Source organism: Athene cunicularia (assembly GCF_003259725.1).
Source record: "Athene cunicularia isolate RWA chromosome 2 unlocalized genomic scaffold, athCun1 chr2_part1, whole genome shotgun sequence".
Lineage (NCBI taxonomy): Eukaryota > Metazoa > Chordata > Aves > Strigiformes > Strigidae > Athene > Athene cunicularia.
The window spans coordinates 35,395,906-35,413,145 of record NW_020799095.1 but is presented as its reverse complement, the minus strand read 5'-3'; the positions used below and the strand labels follow the sequence as shown (position 1 = coordinate 35,413,145).

At 37.1% G+C, this 17,240-nt stretch overlaps 1 protein-coding gene across 5 annotated transcripts in view; it reads right to left on the bottom strand.

Moving 5' to 3' along the window:
• Positions 1 to 697: 697 nt before the first annotated feature.
• ACBD5 (acyl-CoA binding domain containing 5) overlaps positions 698 to 17,240 on the bottom strand; it is a 30,154-nt gene continuing 13,611 nt past the window's right edge. For 3 of the 5 annotated variants that reach the window (XM_026842436.1, XM_026842438.1, XM_026842440.1), the window contains 8 exons: positions 14,057 to 14,194; positions 13,092 to 13,292; positions 12,272 to 12,378; positions 10,017 to 10,293; positions 8,481 to 8,680; positions 6,854 to 6,904; positions 6,456 to 6,565; positions 2,339 to 2,706 (listed from right to left, as the gene is read on the bottom strand). In XM_026842436.1, the coding sequence (XP_026698237.1) occupies positions 2,694 to 2,706; positions 6,456 to 6,565; positions 6,854 to 6,904; positions 8,481 to 8,680; positions 10,017 to 10,293; positions 12,272 to 12,378; positions 13,092 to 13,292; positions 14,057 to 14,194 (1,097 nt within the window). In that variant the 3' untranslated portion in view covers positions 2,339 to 2,693. Of the gene's footprint in view, positions 2,707 to 6,449; positions 6,566 to 6,853; positions 6,905 to 8,480; positions 8,681 to 10,016; positions 10,294 to 12,271; positions 12,379 to 13,091; positions 13,293 to 14,056; positions 14,195 to 17,240 lie in introns of all 5 variants that reach the window. The other 2 variants (XM_026842437.1, XM_026842441.1) reach the window with 1 other exon arrangement.

The window sequence follows — 17,240 nt, the reverse complement described above, 5'->3', positions numbered from 1 at the left end:
ATCTTGGGAGGGAGCTTATCTGCTGTTAGCTGGACAGAAGTGTGCCAAAAACTAGATTTCAGTAACTGTCATGTTTTCTTAGAAATAAATAGCAGTCTGGGCCAACTATTGCTGCCACTAACTTGCTCTTAGGTTCACCTATACACTGATGGTTGGAGGCCAACACAGTGAACTGCTGCCATGAATTCTTGATCTAGTAGGTTCCAGCTTCAGCATAATCAGGTTTACCTATGGTTATTCTTATAGTAAAATGCATTCTTTTCCACTTTCTGTTCTCAAAAATTTTACTTTGCACAGTTGTATATATTTACACAAAATAAACTACTGCAGTCCTGCTGTTGCTTGCTTCTGCATTTTTTGGTCTCTAAAGTGTCATATTTTTGACACTAGGGTGGTGGGAGGTAGATTTTTTAAACAAAGAAACCCAGACTGTTTCCCCCTACCCCAGCAAAGACAGTGATTATTACCTATAAGATGAAACACAAGCTGACTTGAAATCTGTACAAGTTACAGTGGTTGAGATAACTGGGCCTCAGCTGCTAGGTAGGGCTAAGACTTACAAGTGATGTAGTTTTGTATTCCACCTTCAATGTTGAGACTGCTTTCTTGTAACAGAGCCAGCAGGCAGCTCTTTACTGCCAAAGCATCCACTGTACTGCTCTCACTGAGCATTAAGAAAGTTCACAATAAAATGTAAAGTATTAAGGGATTGATTTATTGAAACATGAATAAATAACAAGGATGGCATACACCTACATTTATTTCAGTGGGAAGTTAACAGTTAAGTACCTTGGAGAATGTCTGTACCCTCTCTAAAAGCTAGACCCCCTCTATGTAACAGGGTCATGAGTCAGTGGAGGAGGCACTGACATCTTCCATCCTGTCAGAAGACATGCTGCTTCAGGAATTGGGTTTTTTCAGTGACCTTCAAGCTAGAATATCCTTCTGGTATAATTATTTCTATCACTTTATGATAAGAAGTCAAACATTCTAAGAACTTTAAGATTCCAGTCACAGCAGATCTTCCCTTCCAGCATAAGTTTTGTTCAAACCTGGGTTTTCAGTACATCTCATGCCAAAGCACACCTATGGCACATGAAACCATCAGATTGTTACAGCAGTCTCCAAAGATCTTTTGATCACTTTATTTTTAATTCAGCTTTACAATAAGAAAATCAGAAGAGGGGAAAAGTAACTCTTAAAAAACCTGCACTTAACTAAAAATAAGACAAAATTGCACCGGTAAAGCAAACATTAAATCCTATGATTACATTTTTATAGAGTAGAGCTTGTATGAAAAATGTTTTCCAAATTTGAAAAGATTTTCAGGAAGGACCAAAAATAACTTTCCTCAAATTATTTCTAATATATAGTCCAGGTATAGAATGAGAGTACATCAACTATATGGTAAAATTTCTGAAGACTCATATCTTAAACACAGATTATATTATGATGTAATTATAACAAATGTATGCCTTTAAAATTAGATTTGACAGAAAATTAAGTGCATTTCCCTCTTCCAGAGATTTAGACAACTTATATCTTAATTTATTTTAAAATTTAAAATTAAGTGTAAAGCATGCTTTAATCAAGCAAACTTCACGAGGTTGTAACTCTATCTGTATATTGGTTAATAAATAATGGGGGGGGAGAGAGGAAACAGCACCAAAATTAGCTGAAAATTTTTAAAACAAAAGGAAGTAGAAGGATAAGAGAAAGAGATACCAGAACTGATATTTTTCATAATGTGACTTAGGAAAAGTCCACAATAGATTAGGGCTAGATTGAATCTTATTTTAATTTGACATAAACTGACAACAGAGAGCTTACAGTGCACAGAGCTTTTTCAATTCTTAGAGATATACTTACAGAGCTAGCTTTCATGTTATTTTAAAGCACCTTGTGCCTAAACTATGTATTTCAGTTAAAACAAGCTGTTTTCAACAAGAATATAATTATCAAAGTCAAAAATATAAGGTGCAGCCTCTTTAGATGGATCCCTTGTACCACACATGGTTTCCAAAGTTGTATTTGACAGTCCCTCTGTTATTAATGGCTCTAACTTTCAAGACATACATCAATTCCTAAATGTCCTTTACAATCTTAAAAGATAAGTGAAGGATTCAACTTCACTTCTGACCAATTTACATGGAAATTTGTCCCACACTCCTTTAGCAGCAAAAATAACCAGTTGAACTCTTCAGAGATATGCTGTATTTTTCTAACAGCTTACAATGTATTGAATTCATATTTTATTAGTGCTTTCCTCTGATAATATATAACCCTGTGGAAAAACAGGCAGAGATGTTGTCACTGTAAAACTATTTCTATATTAAAGTGATAGTTTTACACATTTTCACTTATTCTTTTACAAAGATGATATTCTCTTAATCATCTGACATCAGCAAGACCAGTAATTACTAAAGGCCCATCCACAAGCACATTCCAAAATAATTGATGTTCATAGGGTTTTGAGGATAGAATTATTAATTTTTTTTTTTGTAACCTAGGAGCTGTGAGTCATTCAAGTTTCAGTAATGTTAGTCCTTAAATGTTTAGCTCAAAGGTAGTACAAAATATTACTATAATAGAAGGAACATCATCCCAGATTCTGAGATTCTATGAGAATTCAGAATTCCTTCACTTTCCAGGGCCATCTTCTCCTAGCAGTCTTTAAGCAGAGTCATGAATTTTCAGTTCAGTTTTCTAGAAGAGGAACCAAATAAATTAGTTTAATGTACTTTTCACATATGATTCTTCATTTGTCTAAATAAATCAATTAAGGTTACACATGAATGATTTCTGATCCATTAAAATATAACACTGCTTCAAGACATTTGCAAATCTGCCCTCAAGTTACAAAACAACCTGCAAGTTTACAGAAGACTACAAAAAAATCACTAAGAATTCTGATCTGCAGGTGAAATTCCTCTGAACAGGCCCTGACCACATCAGTCAGTGGTTTGCTTGGCTCACAACAGAGCAGCGCTTATGAGCAGTGACTCCAGAAAATGTGCAGTCAAAATGTTCTAAAACAGTGAGCTGAATCTAAACAACTCTATTATTAAAAATATACATCTGATCTGGTTTCAGAGCCCTTAGGATCCAGGTTTTCAAGCTTTCTTCAGTGAAGGTTCCAATATGAGCACCCAGATTTTCAGCATGAAGTTCCCTAAAAAGGACTAAGATGGGTTAAGAGGCTCAGAAGAAGCCCTAAAGCATTCAGCACACCGTACTTAGCAGGACACTAAGAGTGCGCTGAGCTACACCTTCCCAGGGATGTGAGCTCAACACAAAAGCTGTTGGCCACAGAAGGCCACCTCTCCACCAATTCCATGGAATTTGCTCCACTGTGCAAAAAAGCTGGAGTCATGGCTCCGCAGCTTCACAATGAGAAAACCTCACATGGTAGCACAGACCCCTGGTTTCTGCTCCAGGGCAGTTTATATAGTTGAAAACCAAAAGTACATAGTTATGGTCAGCATACACACTGTGTGGAGCTGTTGCCTAAAAGGTGACACACCTTAACAGAGTACAAGCTGAAACTGGCAATGGGACAACAGAGAAGGACTCATTTCAAAATTCTGTTTTTCTCTCCGAGAGTACTTGATCAACTTCCTACCCACTGCTAAAGGAGATGGAACTCTGGATGGAAAGGTGGTGCAGAAGCAGTTGGTCTTAAATTCTGTCTACAGGTAGATTTCTTCAGAAACCAAGAGGAAAGCTGAAGAACAAAGACATTTCTTTAGTTGTTTCTGTTCTTGAAGTTCGTTTCATTTTAATACAATCCATGAATGAGTAAACAAAACAAGGACTATCTGGGGGCTATACTACCTCTGTCTCATGGAGACGCTGATATTACTGTTAGTAGACTGTGGTACAAATCCTGGTGTCTCCAGAACTCAAAAAGAACTGTGGAACATTCAGGAAAGAGCCACCAGAATCATCTCAAGACTGGAAAACAACTTTAAAATGAGATTCCAGTTCATCCGTTTTATTTAAGCAAGAGATTAAGAGATGACCTGGTGATAGCAATAAAATACCCATGGAAAACACAGCACAGGCTCTTTGTCAAGTAGATAAAGATCTAGGAAAAGACAATGGATGAAAGCTGAAGCTAGACAAATTCAAACTAAAAATAATATACCATTTGTTTATTCATTTAAGCTCTGAATCATTACAACAGTGTATTAGAAAAATTGCTAGAAAGGGTGCTCTGGTTTCTGGTCAGAAACACTGGTTTCTGACTGAACCTGTGAATTGATTGAGGTGCTAGAGAGATCAAAATAAATGTTCAAAAAAGGTTTACAAGAACAGGATACTGTTGAGAGAGAGAACATGGCCATTCAAGAGCTATTAGCTCAACAATACTGAAGTTCACAAGAGCTTCACATAAGATACTAGAAAGACTCTTGATTTTTAAAAACTTTGTCCTTGCAGGTGAAATGGAAATGTCCATTTACGAGTACAGAAAATAAGACAAATGCATGTAACTGCCTAAAAGGCGTAGTAGTGAAATCTCTAGTTTCATCAGATCATGCAAGTAACATCAGTGCTGCTGACAGCACCGAGACAGGGTAACTCCTTGGAAGTCTTGTAGCCTCTGTGGGCATTGTATTGTTTACAATACCACAGGCTGGGCCCAGAGGGTGGTGATCAGTGACTGAAGCCTAGTTGGAGGCTAGTAACGAGCAGTCTGTGCCAGGGGTGCGCACTGGGTCCAGTCCTGTTTAACATCTTTGTTAATGATCTGGATGATGGAGCAGAGCGCACCCTCAGCACGTTTGCTGATGACACAAAACTGGGAAGGGTGGCTGATATGCCAGAGGGTGGTGCTGCCATCCAGAGGGACCTGAACAGGATGGAAAGATGGGCTGTCAGGAACCTCCGGAAGTCCAGCAAGGGCAAGTGCCAAGTCCTGCCCCTGGGGAGGAATAATCCCAGGCACGAGAACATACTGGGATCTACCCTACTGGAAAGCAGCTTGGCAGAAAAGGACCTGAGGGTCCTAGTGGTCACCAAGGGGGAACATGAGCCAGCAACTTTTCGGCAAAGGTGGCCAACGGTATTGTGGGCTGCATCATCCCTCCCAGCAGGATGGGGGAGGTGATCCTTCCCCTCTACTCAGCACTGGAAAGGCCACACCTGGAGTGCTGGGTCCAGTTGTGGGTACAAAAGAGACATGGACATACTGCAGAGACTCCAACGAAGGGCCATGAAAATGATTAATGGACCAGAGCATCTCTCCCATGAGGAGAGATAAGCACTGGCACAAGTTGCCAGGGAGGCTGAGATACTCACAAGCCATCTGGGCATCAGCAACTGGCTCTAGGTGGCCCTGACTGAAGAGGGTGGTTGGACCAGATGGCCTCCAGAGCCCCCTTCTAACCTTAACCAGTCTGTGTTTCCATGATTTACCATATGAGAGAAAACTCTATCATGAAAACCATCAAACATTAAAAAGCTAGAACAATTTAAACTAATTCTAGTAAGAACTACACATATGCAGATTCTCTGCAGACTGACAGGAAAAAACTTTAAAAGTTAAGAGCACAGTAAGCTAACAAACCTCAGGTGTGAGGTTGAACTAAGTAGATAGCAACTAGAGAACATCCACTTGATCTTCTGATGCTTAGAGAGTAAAGGTGAGATGAAAGTACAACTGTGCTTCATCTGAAGGAAGTCAAAGCTACAAAAATATCATAGTAAGGTGCTAGTAAATTTAAATAAGAAACAGGTGCCAGATGGAACTCTGCAAAGGATTTGACAGGAAAACATCTTCTCATGGCACAAGGGGACTAGGGAGTCTAGAAGCAGTGAAAATGGGTTAAGAGAATATTAGGAGTGAGGGGGTCAAAGAATGTCATGGAAACACTTCCAAACTACCCAGCCTCACCCACCCATGTACCATCACTGAAATTATTTAGCCTGCATCACATTTCATGGATTTAACCTAAATTGCCACATATAAAGTCAAACTAACCACTACTTTGTTATGCAGAGAAAATCAAGGCACTCAAGGTCTCTTCCTAGAATTCCTAGCACTCCTACTAGCTTCCTATATTTCCTGTTGTGCATTTGACTTGAGTTCTTGGGACTGAAACACACACCTTCCTATGACAACCATATCAGGGACTCTACAAACTGCTTTACTGTGGTATCTTCAGAGCTACGAGTCACTGGTACATACAATGGAACATTAAGCAAGATGTGTCTTAAAAGAACGAACTCAGGGAAATGGGATTTATCAGAGCAATTATTATCAAGTTCCCCATTTTGATACTGACCTGACATTTCAGACACACTGTCAAAGCCTTACTGAGAGCATATCCTTGCACTCTTCTTATGCATGAAGGCAGTATTTTATGTCCTGTCTAAATAACATAATATACTACATAATGGTTTAAATGGGTTAAATATAGTATACATATGCCCTATTGAATACACATCTTTACCTTCGCTTTCTTTGAAGATACACGTGTACCAACCACTGGGCAATAAATGGCCATACAATAGCAAAAGCTAAAATACCAGGAGAAATTTCAAAGGGCCACCATGATGGTTTCTAAGGAAAACAGAAAAAAATTCTAGTCAGCAATCTCTGCACATATTGAATGCCACATGTATACTTCTCAATTACTTCGAATGCTACAGTATCAAAGTAGAAAATATCAGTAAGACCAGAAAGAAAAAAAAAAAACAAAAACAACACACACTTCTCCAGACAGTTTCTTTTTAATCTCCTAGTCAAGGGAGAGACAATATGAAAAGCGCATACTAAGAGCTAGATATAAAACATTCATCTTTTTCCACCATTCACACTGCTTTTGACAAATAGAATGAACAATTTTACCTTGACAGAGGAAGCGGGCTGATAATTTGACTGCAGTGTTGCAGATTTTGCCTTTAAATACAAACAAAGGCTAGTAAGTATAAAAAAAGAAACCGCAATTAGAATTCACAAAATGAGAACATGAAGTTTTCCATCTTGTGAAAGCTTTGCAATCTGTATATATGACAGTTTAAGGAACAAACCACCCCCATGCAACCCCCCTTTCACCACTGTTTCCAACTTACCTCTCATGTTTCTGTTACTCTTTATAGCATTTTTATCACATCTCTGTGTGTTAAAAAATGAATCCGTGTCACTTACTGGACATCTCTACAGTTTTTCAAGGCCCCCCTGCCCAACTTGTCATCACAACTTCCTCAACTCTAGTCCAGTCCCAGCATTTGCAACCCAGAATAGAAATCCCAGCAGCTTAATTTATATGATTACATGTTTCAGCACTAGTCTACACAAAGGCAGAAAGCACTGTTTTAGTCTGCCCTGACCTACAGCTAGCTACAGGCATGTCTAACAGCATAAACGAAAGAGAATACTCTGTTCCAAATCTTCCATGCAATCCAGAAAATGAGAAGTACCAGAAACTTTTCAAGACTACTCCCATACACTATTGTGTTTCCACAAAAACAAAGCAGTAAGTTTTCTCTGTCTCTCTTAATTTATGTAAGCATGAAACAGAAGCTTCTGTTTCTTTTTAGGTAAGGGTAGCAAGCATAGCATGAACCACTGGGGAAGAATCTTTTATTTCTTCATATATTGCTCAGGCAAAAAGAAGAAAATCAATCTATATCTAAATATCAGATTCTTGAATAGCTCTGACAGAGTGAAACCGTGGTTTTAATAAATCCTTTTCCCTGGCTGCCTTAGATTTGGAATATGTGCATCCCACAGTATACTGCTTGTATAGCTGTCATTCTTAGGTAAATTAAAAAAATATCAGCAAGTCAAACAAAACCAAACATTCTCAGGTTGCTGGTTCAACTATATTCACAGCATATTCTATTCTCCTGAATATACTGTATTGCCACTGAAACAGAAGGAAAAAAACTCACTACAATAAATAGCTACACTTCCTTAAGACTTTTTTTGCCTATCTTGTATATGTGAGGTGAAATTCCAAGCAAGCTGCATTACTTTAAGAGGAAAGAACGCTATGAAGAATCAGTCTTCTGCAAACTGAAAAATGGAATCAGAAATTCTACATGCAAACTTTTACCAGTCTGGAAGTTAAAGATAATTTCTCACTTCCTTTGAAAATGCTTTGAGATCTACTGATGAAGAATTATCTGGGATCATGTATTACTAATATTAACTATGGGATCTCCATATAGTGACTGTGTAATGTGTATCAATAAATACAGCTAAAATTAGTTTGATCAGAAATCAGTAAAATAATATACAGTTAATTTCTACATCAAAATGCATGGTTTTGCTTGCATGTACAAGACTCCTTAATAGTGTTCCTGATAGTAGGTACCAATAAGAAATTTTAAGTTGGAATAAACTACAGAATATAACTGAAATATCTTCACAGTTTAAGAATCTATTGTCCAAAATTTTAATCTGAAAAAAGCATAAAATACACCCTAGGAAATTTAATAAAAAGTAATCAAATTACTTCAATGAATAATACCTGTGATGCTGTAACTGCCTCCAGCATATGCAGCCTCTGAAGGACATTCTGCATGTCTTCTTGCAACCGCATCAGCACTACTGCAATCTGCTCATTGAGACTACCCCTGGGTCCTCTGTCTGATCCCCAGCGCTCTCCATCCCCTCCACTACCCATCTGTCCACCTTGTGAGCCGTCTCCTAGAGGTTGAAGTCTATGCCCTATTTTGAGGGAGAAAAAAGATACATAAACCACAGAATGAGCTACGAACTCTATTGAAAATGTTGGATTTTAACAGTTGGGTTTACTCCCTCCCAAATGGAGTGGGGTACTCCTAATCATAGGCTATATTCAGACAGTTCAAAAGCACCAAGAGGTTACTGCAACATCATCTGAGATGTTTCCCTACAGCCTCAGTGTGACAGTATCATTCAAGGTCCTAGAACTGCATAAACATTTAACAAAAAATTATTTATTAACATCCAGTCAAGTTCAGCAGTAAATTCTGCCCTAGTGAACAGAAAGTAAGATCTGTCTTATTATCAAGGACAGGCGTGTTAAGTTTGACACAGTCTCCATCTGGAAAACAAAGAACACCAGAATATAGTAATGAGAAAAAAATAACTGCTTGAAACCTACAATACTCCTTTAGACCATATACAGCTAGTCTATCATGTTTCTGCCTGAAATAGCAAGTGTTAAGTAAAACTGCAAGAGAAAGAAGCAGACAATTAAACTATAACACGTTCTTCACAACAGTTTTCAATATAAATGTCGTATTTGGATTTTCTTTTTAATTTTTGCATCTCCTTATATATAGGTGCCATAGAAAAAGGCATGCTATATATAAACAGAATACCTTCTGGCCTTTTTTTTAAACGAGAAAAATTAACTTTATCCTTGACTTTACAGACCTTACTACCTACTGGCATAAGCAGCACCTACTTCTAATACGTATTAGAAGTATTACGGAATTAAAAAGAGCTAAGGTCCAACAGAAATTGAACATCTGGACTATTATGTGATTAAGAATCATTAAGAATCATAACAGATAGTATCAGAATCACTCAAGGTGTGGCTAACACTCCTATTATATAGAAAACAATGCGTCACTGATACCTTTCCAAGATGTTCCATGGTTTCAAGAAAGACACCACAGAGTTATAAATGTGTATGCATTTAAAAATAAATATGTAACTTGTAAATAAAAATTCTTCTCACACACAGACAGGTTTTGAAGTTTACATTTCTAAAAAGACAGGTGCCATAAACAGCAGCTGGAGTTTAAGGTAAGCCAAAACAGAAGAATCCAACACGCTTAATACAAGATCTCCATAGCACAAGCAAATCCTTTTGTAATACTTATGAATGAAATAAATACTCTGAAGACAAAACTGATTGCTACCAACTGTAATTAGGATTTTGTTATCTATTTCTATTGTGAAGGACAGAAGTACCACATAGCATGACTACCTTACTAAACAATGTTGACAAGTGCTTCTCAATAACTTATGGCAGTCAGGAGAGTGGGGAACACAAAAGCAGTGTCCACAGTACCTCTCCCTCTTCTGAAACTGTAGAAATCTGCTTTTTCTCCACCTTTCTTCTCCTTGTGAGGGCCCCCATTACTGGCTTTGCCATCTTCTCCACCACACTTGACTTCGCCTTGTTCTTGAGCTGCTTCGTCTACAGTATTTCCAGGTTGGAGACTCCCATAAGTCATACAAACGTGCCTTGGAAAATCCGTATTTTCTAACAAAAGACTGTGATCTACATCCAAGAAAGGGGATGAATGCTTTAAAGATCCTTTAGATGATGTGATGATCTCCAAGGGCTACAAATTAACATTAGCAAGTAATTAAATTCTGTAAAATATGACAGTTAACCAATAAAAAGGAAGAAGCATCAGCTCTACTTTAAGTAAATAGTTTGCCCAGAATTAAGATTTTTCTTTTAACAGGAGCAGTTGTTTACCTGCAGAATGTGCTTACTACTGTCTAAATGTCCCTTTTAGACTGATAAGGCATTGGAAGCAAATATTCTCAAAACAGTAATACCACTTGGAATTACTTTAGACATTTCCAACATATCAGTAACCACTAATATAGAACATTAATATCTGAAAATACTCAGTTTTCCCTTGTAAAACTGCTTTGCTTCCTAGACAGTGAAGTGGTATCCTGACTTGGATTCATGAGACATGTTGTCAAGAGTCACATGCTATTAGCAACCCTGAGTAGGCAGTGTTTACACTCATGGCAAAGAGATCACATTGCTTATTATGATCCTGTTCAAAACAGCTTGGCTGCACCCTGTACCTCCCACTAAACAAAAGGCAGGCATAGTATTCTATCAAATTCTCACTCAAAAACAGTGGTACTGCAGGTAGATATTAAAAATGAATGACGTGTTGTTCATGTCACAATTACATGTTAATAGGACTGCCTTAAGGTGGTTCGAGCAACCCTTTGTCAGTGCAAGGACAAGCACTTGCACACCTATACGCTGAAGCAGACTGAGGACCTCAGCTAGCTGAAAAAGAACTCCATGAAAAAGCCAAAATAACCAAAAGGAGGGGCAAAGAAACTGCTGCCAAAACCCCATCTGTCAAATAGCAGTTCATAAACATGTATCAGCAGAACTGAAGGACAGTGTTTGCTACATCTTTTCCAATAAACAGCTGTAATTCAGTTATTTAAATGAACCTCTTCTAGTTTGAACTGATCCATCTGTAGTTGTATATTTATTTACATATACCTGAACATTTGTTATTTTGTTCAAAATTAGAACTTTTCTCATGCAGGTTGGAAATTCTGACAAATTATTGACCACTTCAATTAAAGAATCTCAAAACAAGCTCAAACAACACACAGGATAATTGGGAAACACCTAGCTAAGAGAGCTTGCATGACTTTACCAAATCACCTTTCCAAACATGCTTCATTACTGGGTAAAACTTTGATTTGTTAAAAGAAATTCTCTAGATCCTCAGGAAACAGCTGGACAAGAGAATGATGCAATATTAGAGTGCTTACTGGTCTTTCTGATCCCATGCATCATTCCTATATTCCTCCTCAGAATCAGAAAACTAGGTGTTTGAGTACAAGCTACAAAGTCCACACTTAAACTGGACTCTGAAAGAGGTCCAATCCAGTAAGTCAGCTAAGACTAGTTAATACAATGAACAGGAGCTCAAACTTAGTCAAGATTAAGCCTGTACAGTTGGTGCCCACCTTTCATATGAAAGTCAGAGATGTACATCACAGCTGAAGAGAGCACAAGAGAACCCAGAAATCACTGTCATCTCCCACTTCTTTAGACCTAGGCCACTTTCAGGCACTGGCCTACAGGCCACCTGCTAAGGCTTACTCTTTATTCTAAGAGACAAATTCAGGATTCATCAGGCCAGAAAAAGAGCATGCAAAAAGCTCATTGCTACAAAGACACTCCCTGCTTAAAGGTAACTGGATTCTGGTCCCCACATATGAGACCCTAAATTCATTTGTGGACTCAGCTGTTAGTTTCTCTGCACTGTTGTTTTTGACAGTAGTTTCTTTGTAGTCTTGATTTTGATACCTTCCCCTCACATAACTTTTCTGAGGGAAAAGATTTCAAGGCTTTCAGATGAGTAGTAACTAAGCTGTAAAAGACTGACAATAAAAAGAATGAAAATCAATAGTCCAAACAGGAGAAAGTTATGCATGAGCTAACTTCATTCAGCTCTGCATGTCCAGGTTCACCTGACAGATAGGAACCTATTTAAAAATGAGCATACCAGTTTCAAAATACACCTAGGAATACTAAGCCCCTACCTCTTCTAGTCCAAGCTGCTCCATAGAGTCACAATAAACTTCACTGTCTGAATCACTGGTTAAGTGCTGCGCTGCTGAGACCTCTTCAGTATTCTCTTCGTTTGCACCTGTACAGAAAGGAGATACACACACATGCTTTGTAAACGTGAGCCAATCCTGCCAAAGAGTAAAGCAATGAGTTAAAATGTCTAGGTGAGCTTCAACTCATACTCCCTTTATCTACAACTGTCTTCCTAAAGCTAGATTCTGTATAAAGAAGTTGTATTAGGAATTAGATAAAACTTTTAATAATGGGAAAACTGTAACTCATAGTGGCATTTCTGCATTATAAGTTGATAAATTTTCCTTGTTCATTCCACTCTCCTTCCCAAGCTCAGTATAAAGCAGTTTTGCCTAAATTATCTGTTAGTTTTAAAATTATATATTTAGACATCAGTTTCAACAAACTGGCATTTATAATCTTTTCAGCCTTTGAGAATAACAAATAAGAAATTAGTGATTTTAATTTCACTACAAGTTAGCTTTCAAAGGCAAATAATATATGCATATGCAGTATAATGATTTTAAAAGAAAACAATTGTATTTCTGTGGCTTTGGGCCTCTTTCTCAATTCATCTCTCTTTCTGTGGGAGATCCTAGAAGAAAGCCTTATTTTAAACTGATATTAAATTTGAATTTTTGGGGAGTATTCTTTTTTCAGGTTTCTAGAACTGAAAGACACTATTGCTAGTCTCTGAATCCCAGGATTAAGCTTTCAAGAAAGTAGTATTTTCCATGAAAAACATGTGCAAATGAAAGCACGGTCTTGCAAGACCAGTACCTTGGTGAGCACTGTTATTAGCTATTTCTAGGCTTGTCTCCATTTTCTTTATTTCTTCCTCCCGGTTCAAGCCATTCAGGGCAGATTTGGTCTGGATGCCATTCTGCATATCTGGGATAAAGCTGTCCTTGTAACAGCCATTAGTAACAATACTTTCCAAATCCTTAGCAACTTCTGATTCTGATTTCACATTCTTATAGTCTGTAAAAGAACAAGAAAACCTTGCAAATAGAAAGCTACACACCTAATAGCTCAAAACATATTTCTTCAAGTAGATAACTTTCTAATGGACTGTATGTATAATGGATCTGCAGAACAAAAGATATAAATGCTTCTAGATTCACATTTGCAGGGATTGTTCTGTTCTTGTAAAAAGTGTAAATATAAAATTTAATTTGCATAAAGAGAAGATAATATTTAAAACATAAATAAGCAAATCCAAAGCAGGTCTCTGATAAATTACATAATAATCCTAATGTTCTTGAAGGAAAAAAACCTGTATAGAATTCTAAATATGTAATTTCATTTGGTTTTCACTTGATGCTCTTATTTCTCAAAACTCTTCATGGACCCCCTAAATGAAAAACTCACTGAAAGTTCTATTTTCTCTGAGAAAAAAAAAAAAAAAAAAGTGATTTTCAATTCTACTGCTACAGCCAACGTAGCCATTCACAGCTCTTATAAACAGCACTGGCAACAAAACCCAAAACAATACAGAGTGCAGACTTTTAGCTAACCTACTGACAGAACTTTCTATCCAAGTCAAAAATTGTATGGCACAGTTCACAAATTTGTACTTGTTCTATCTAGATCTTATAACACAGGTTGACATACTGCCACTTTCATGTATTTGTATTTAATTCTCCTGAAGAAGTACAGAATTCATGATCCTTTGGAATTTTCTGCCACTTAGGTGGTTAAGAACAACTTTGGAAGAGACGGTGGTCCAAGAGCAGAAAACATACCCTTTCCATTCAGCTGCAGTTCTTTTTCTTCTTCTTCATGAAGCCCTTCCTCTTCTGATTCTGCACCACTATCACTACTTTCAGCTTTTCCATTCACAGCTTTTATATTTGAAGTAGAATTCATGACATTACTAAGGTCTAAGAAAAAAATTCACAGAGGAAAAAAAGATGTATTTTAGAAGAAACAAACATACACACCACCCACCCCCCAACTATTAGTCATAGTTCTACAAAAGTATTTTCATATTAACAAGATGTATCAAGTAATACCAGTTTTATTTCGGTAAGCTCTTCCTTGATTGGTTTAATGTTTCTCTTTTGTGGCTCACCACAGAGTGCCTGACTGGTGAAGAGATTCTCAATGATTCTGAGGAAGCTGACTAGAAAGAGACAGCAGGCCACTTTCACTACTGAGTCTCAAACTAAAACTATTACTGATATTTATGGTATAGCTGCAGTAACATTGTATCTAGGATCAATGTGGCCATGTTATTTTAAACCCAGAAGTCGGCATTTTTCCAGAAGTCGGCATTTTTATAGAAGTTCCCTTTTGGGCCGAAATGCTTCAAAATTGCTCTCAACAAAAAGGCAAATTTTAAAACATTCTATTCAATTATGTGAGCAACAGGATTCTCACATAGGAAGGTAAATGCAATATTCCATGCACCTTCTCCTGCAGTGATTTAAGCAGATGCAAAGTGTGGTAAGAAGACTCAAGTTTATACAGATCTTTATCTGGTAAAGGTCATACAGAAATAAATTCTCTGATTTCAGTGAAAAAGATGATGAAATAAACACACTGAGCATTTCTTTGCATGTCTAATTCAAGATTATTTTTTTTAAATTATGTAAATAGACAAAGTATCTGCTAAATCCTTACTTTCCACATCTTTGATCACTCCAAGGATCACAATTTACTCTGACTGTACAAAAGAACTGCAAGGTAAAGATTCTTTAAAAATGTGGAGAATTTATGGGACAATTCTACCACTTCCTGTAAAACAGATACAGTTAAATACATTCTGAAGATCACTTAAGCCTCCTATACACAGTAATTAAGGTACAAAGAGGGGACAGTTTCTGTGAGACACTTGCACATTTTACATGTTGAATCCAAGGCTGAAGTCTGTCTGTTTTAATTGTCACCACAGCATTCTATTTGCATAATTTCTATGTTCCCTTGTCAGAACCTTGGAAGATTAATTCTTAAATTTAGGCTTAATATTAAACAGCAAAATAATATCCAATTATACTGAAGTTGCCAAACCAGATCCACTACTTTCTTCACTGTGTGGTAATTTAGAGCTAAGTGTTTTCTACTTTAATCTTACAATAAAGAGCCTTCCCACATTCCTCTATTTTCAGAGCTTATCCATAGTGCTTAAAAAAAGAAAAAAAAAGCAAAATAACTTAATTTCTTGTATAGAAATAATATGTTAAATATCCTTTACCTTAGTTTTATGCAAGGTAAGGTTTCTGCAGCACCCTGCATCACTGTTTTGGATTGATTTAATCCAACCTTTTCTATGAAGATTAAAGAAAACCCCATTTGATTGTAAAAAGAGAACTGGAAAAGCTATTGCCTGTCTTGCAGACTACAAGAATGTAAGTGATCACATGCTCATTTTCTCCTCACTGAAGAACACTTATTTGCAAGGAAATTTGTTTCACAAAAGAAAAAATCCCAACATATTTCCGGTTTATTTCTCATACACATTTCATTTATTGTGAAACCCAATTCTCAAGATGTTTTTTCTGAGAAGCAGCAGTGTGAGAAGAATAAGGTAGCAGTTAAATCCTCACAGCTTGATCATCAAGCACAGACACAGCTCTCTTGGCATGGTAAGGCAGGCATCACCCTTCCCTTTGAAACAAAAAGGGAGTGGGGGCACAATCATCCATGTGTCCTACCCAGTCGTGGGAGTAAACAGGAAAGACAAGACCAGGAGGAGCATTTAGCTGTGAAAGAAGGGAAAATAAAATGTAAAGCTCCTCACCTTAACAAAGATACTGTAAAAAAACCCTGGCTATAGCATAAGCATTTTCCTTAAGATAAACTTTTTGAGGTGAAGGTCTTTGAATATTCAAGCATCTTCTCTCAGTTTCAGTAAGGTTATTCATTTGGTGAAACTTAAGTGATATATCACATATTTAAATAAAGAGATGGAACTGAGAGAAAGTATAAACAGTAACAGATCTGTGGTATCATGCCACAGGACACCTGAATAACTGAAATCCATCAGGATTGTATTTCTTCCACAGTCGTTCTTCGCAACAGTGCTCCTGAAGACCATAACGAGGCATTGCTTTGATGCCGACTCTGAAGAACACAGCACTATAGTTTTGGCTGCTTGAAATATTGTGCTTAATTGTACACTCTTCCTCAGAACCCTTACACTGCTATCTTCAGGTCCATTCCCAAATGCTTTTACATGATAAAACCACGGTTTGCTGCTGTCCTTGTTACTCTGAGTAACTGCTAAGAAACCAGCAATGATGACTAATACTGGGGGCGATAAGGTTAAAGACTAAACAGAGCCAACTAGTAGTGACTTCTACAGTCCCTGTTGGTAGGTTACTTCCTGAGAAATTAGGTATTTTTTTATTTTATTATTATTATTATTATTATTATTATTATTATTATTATTATAGTCAAGCAAGCTTTTAAAACCTTATTTGCTTTGTGCTAATCCCATCCACCCACCCCCATCCCTTTATTCTTTCTGTTTACCCACTTCAACTACAGGCAAAAAGTTAGTAGCTTTTTTCTCTGTTTTCCTCATTTAGATACTAGAGAACCCCTCTTGGTTTATTATTTTCATCTCACTACCTACAACACCAAACTGTGAGATTTGTGACAGAGCTTTCTAAATCAAAGCTGTACTGCTCTGTAGCTGTACAAGGAGTTATATTCTACTGTAAAAGCCTGGATCGTTTTTTTTTTTTTTTTTTTTAATGCTGTATAGTAAGAGCTGTGTAACAGTAAAACATGCAAACATAAGGAAGAAGGATTTAACATAAGACAATAGCAAGATGAAAAGGATGGAAACAGACACAAAGCCCCTCTACAAGCTTTCAGTAGATGTTTAGTTTCTTGTGTCAGCTCTATTAAGACATTTCCTAAGAGCAATTCTAAATATATTTTTTTTAAGCAGCACTGCAGTTCTTCTCAATGACCTATATA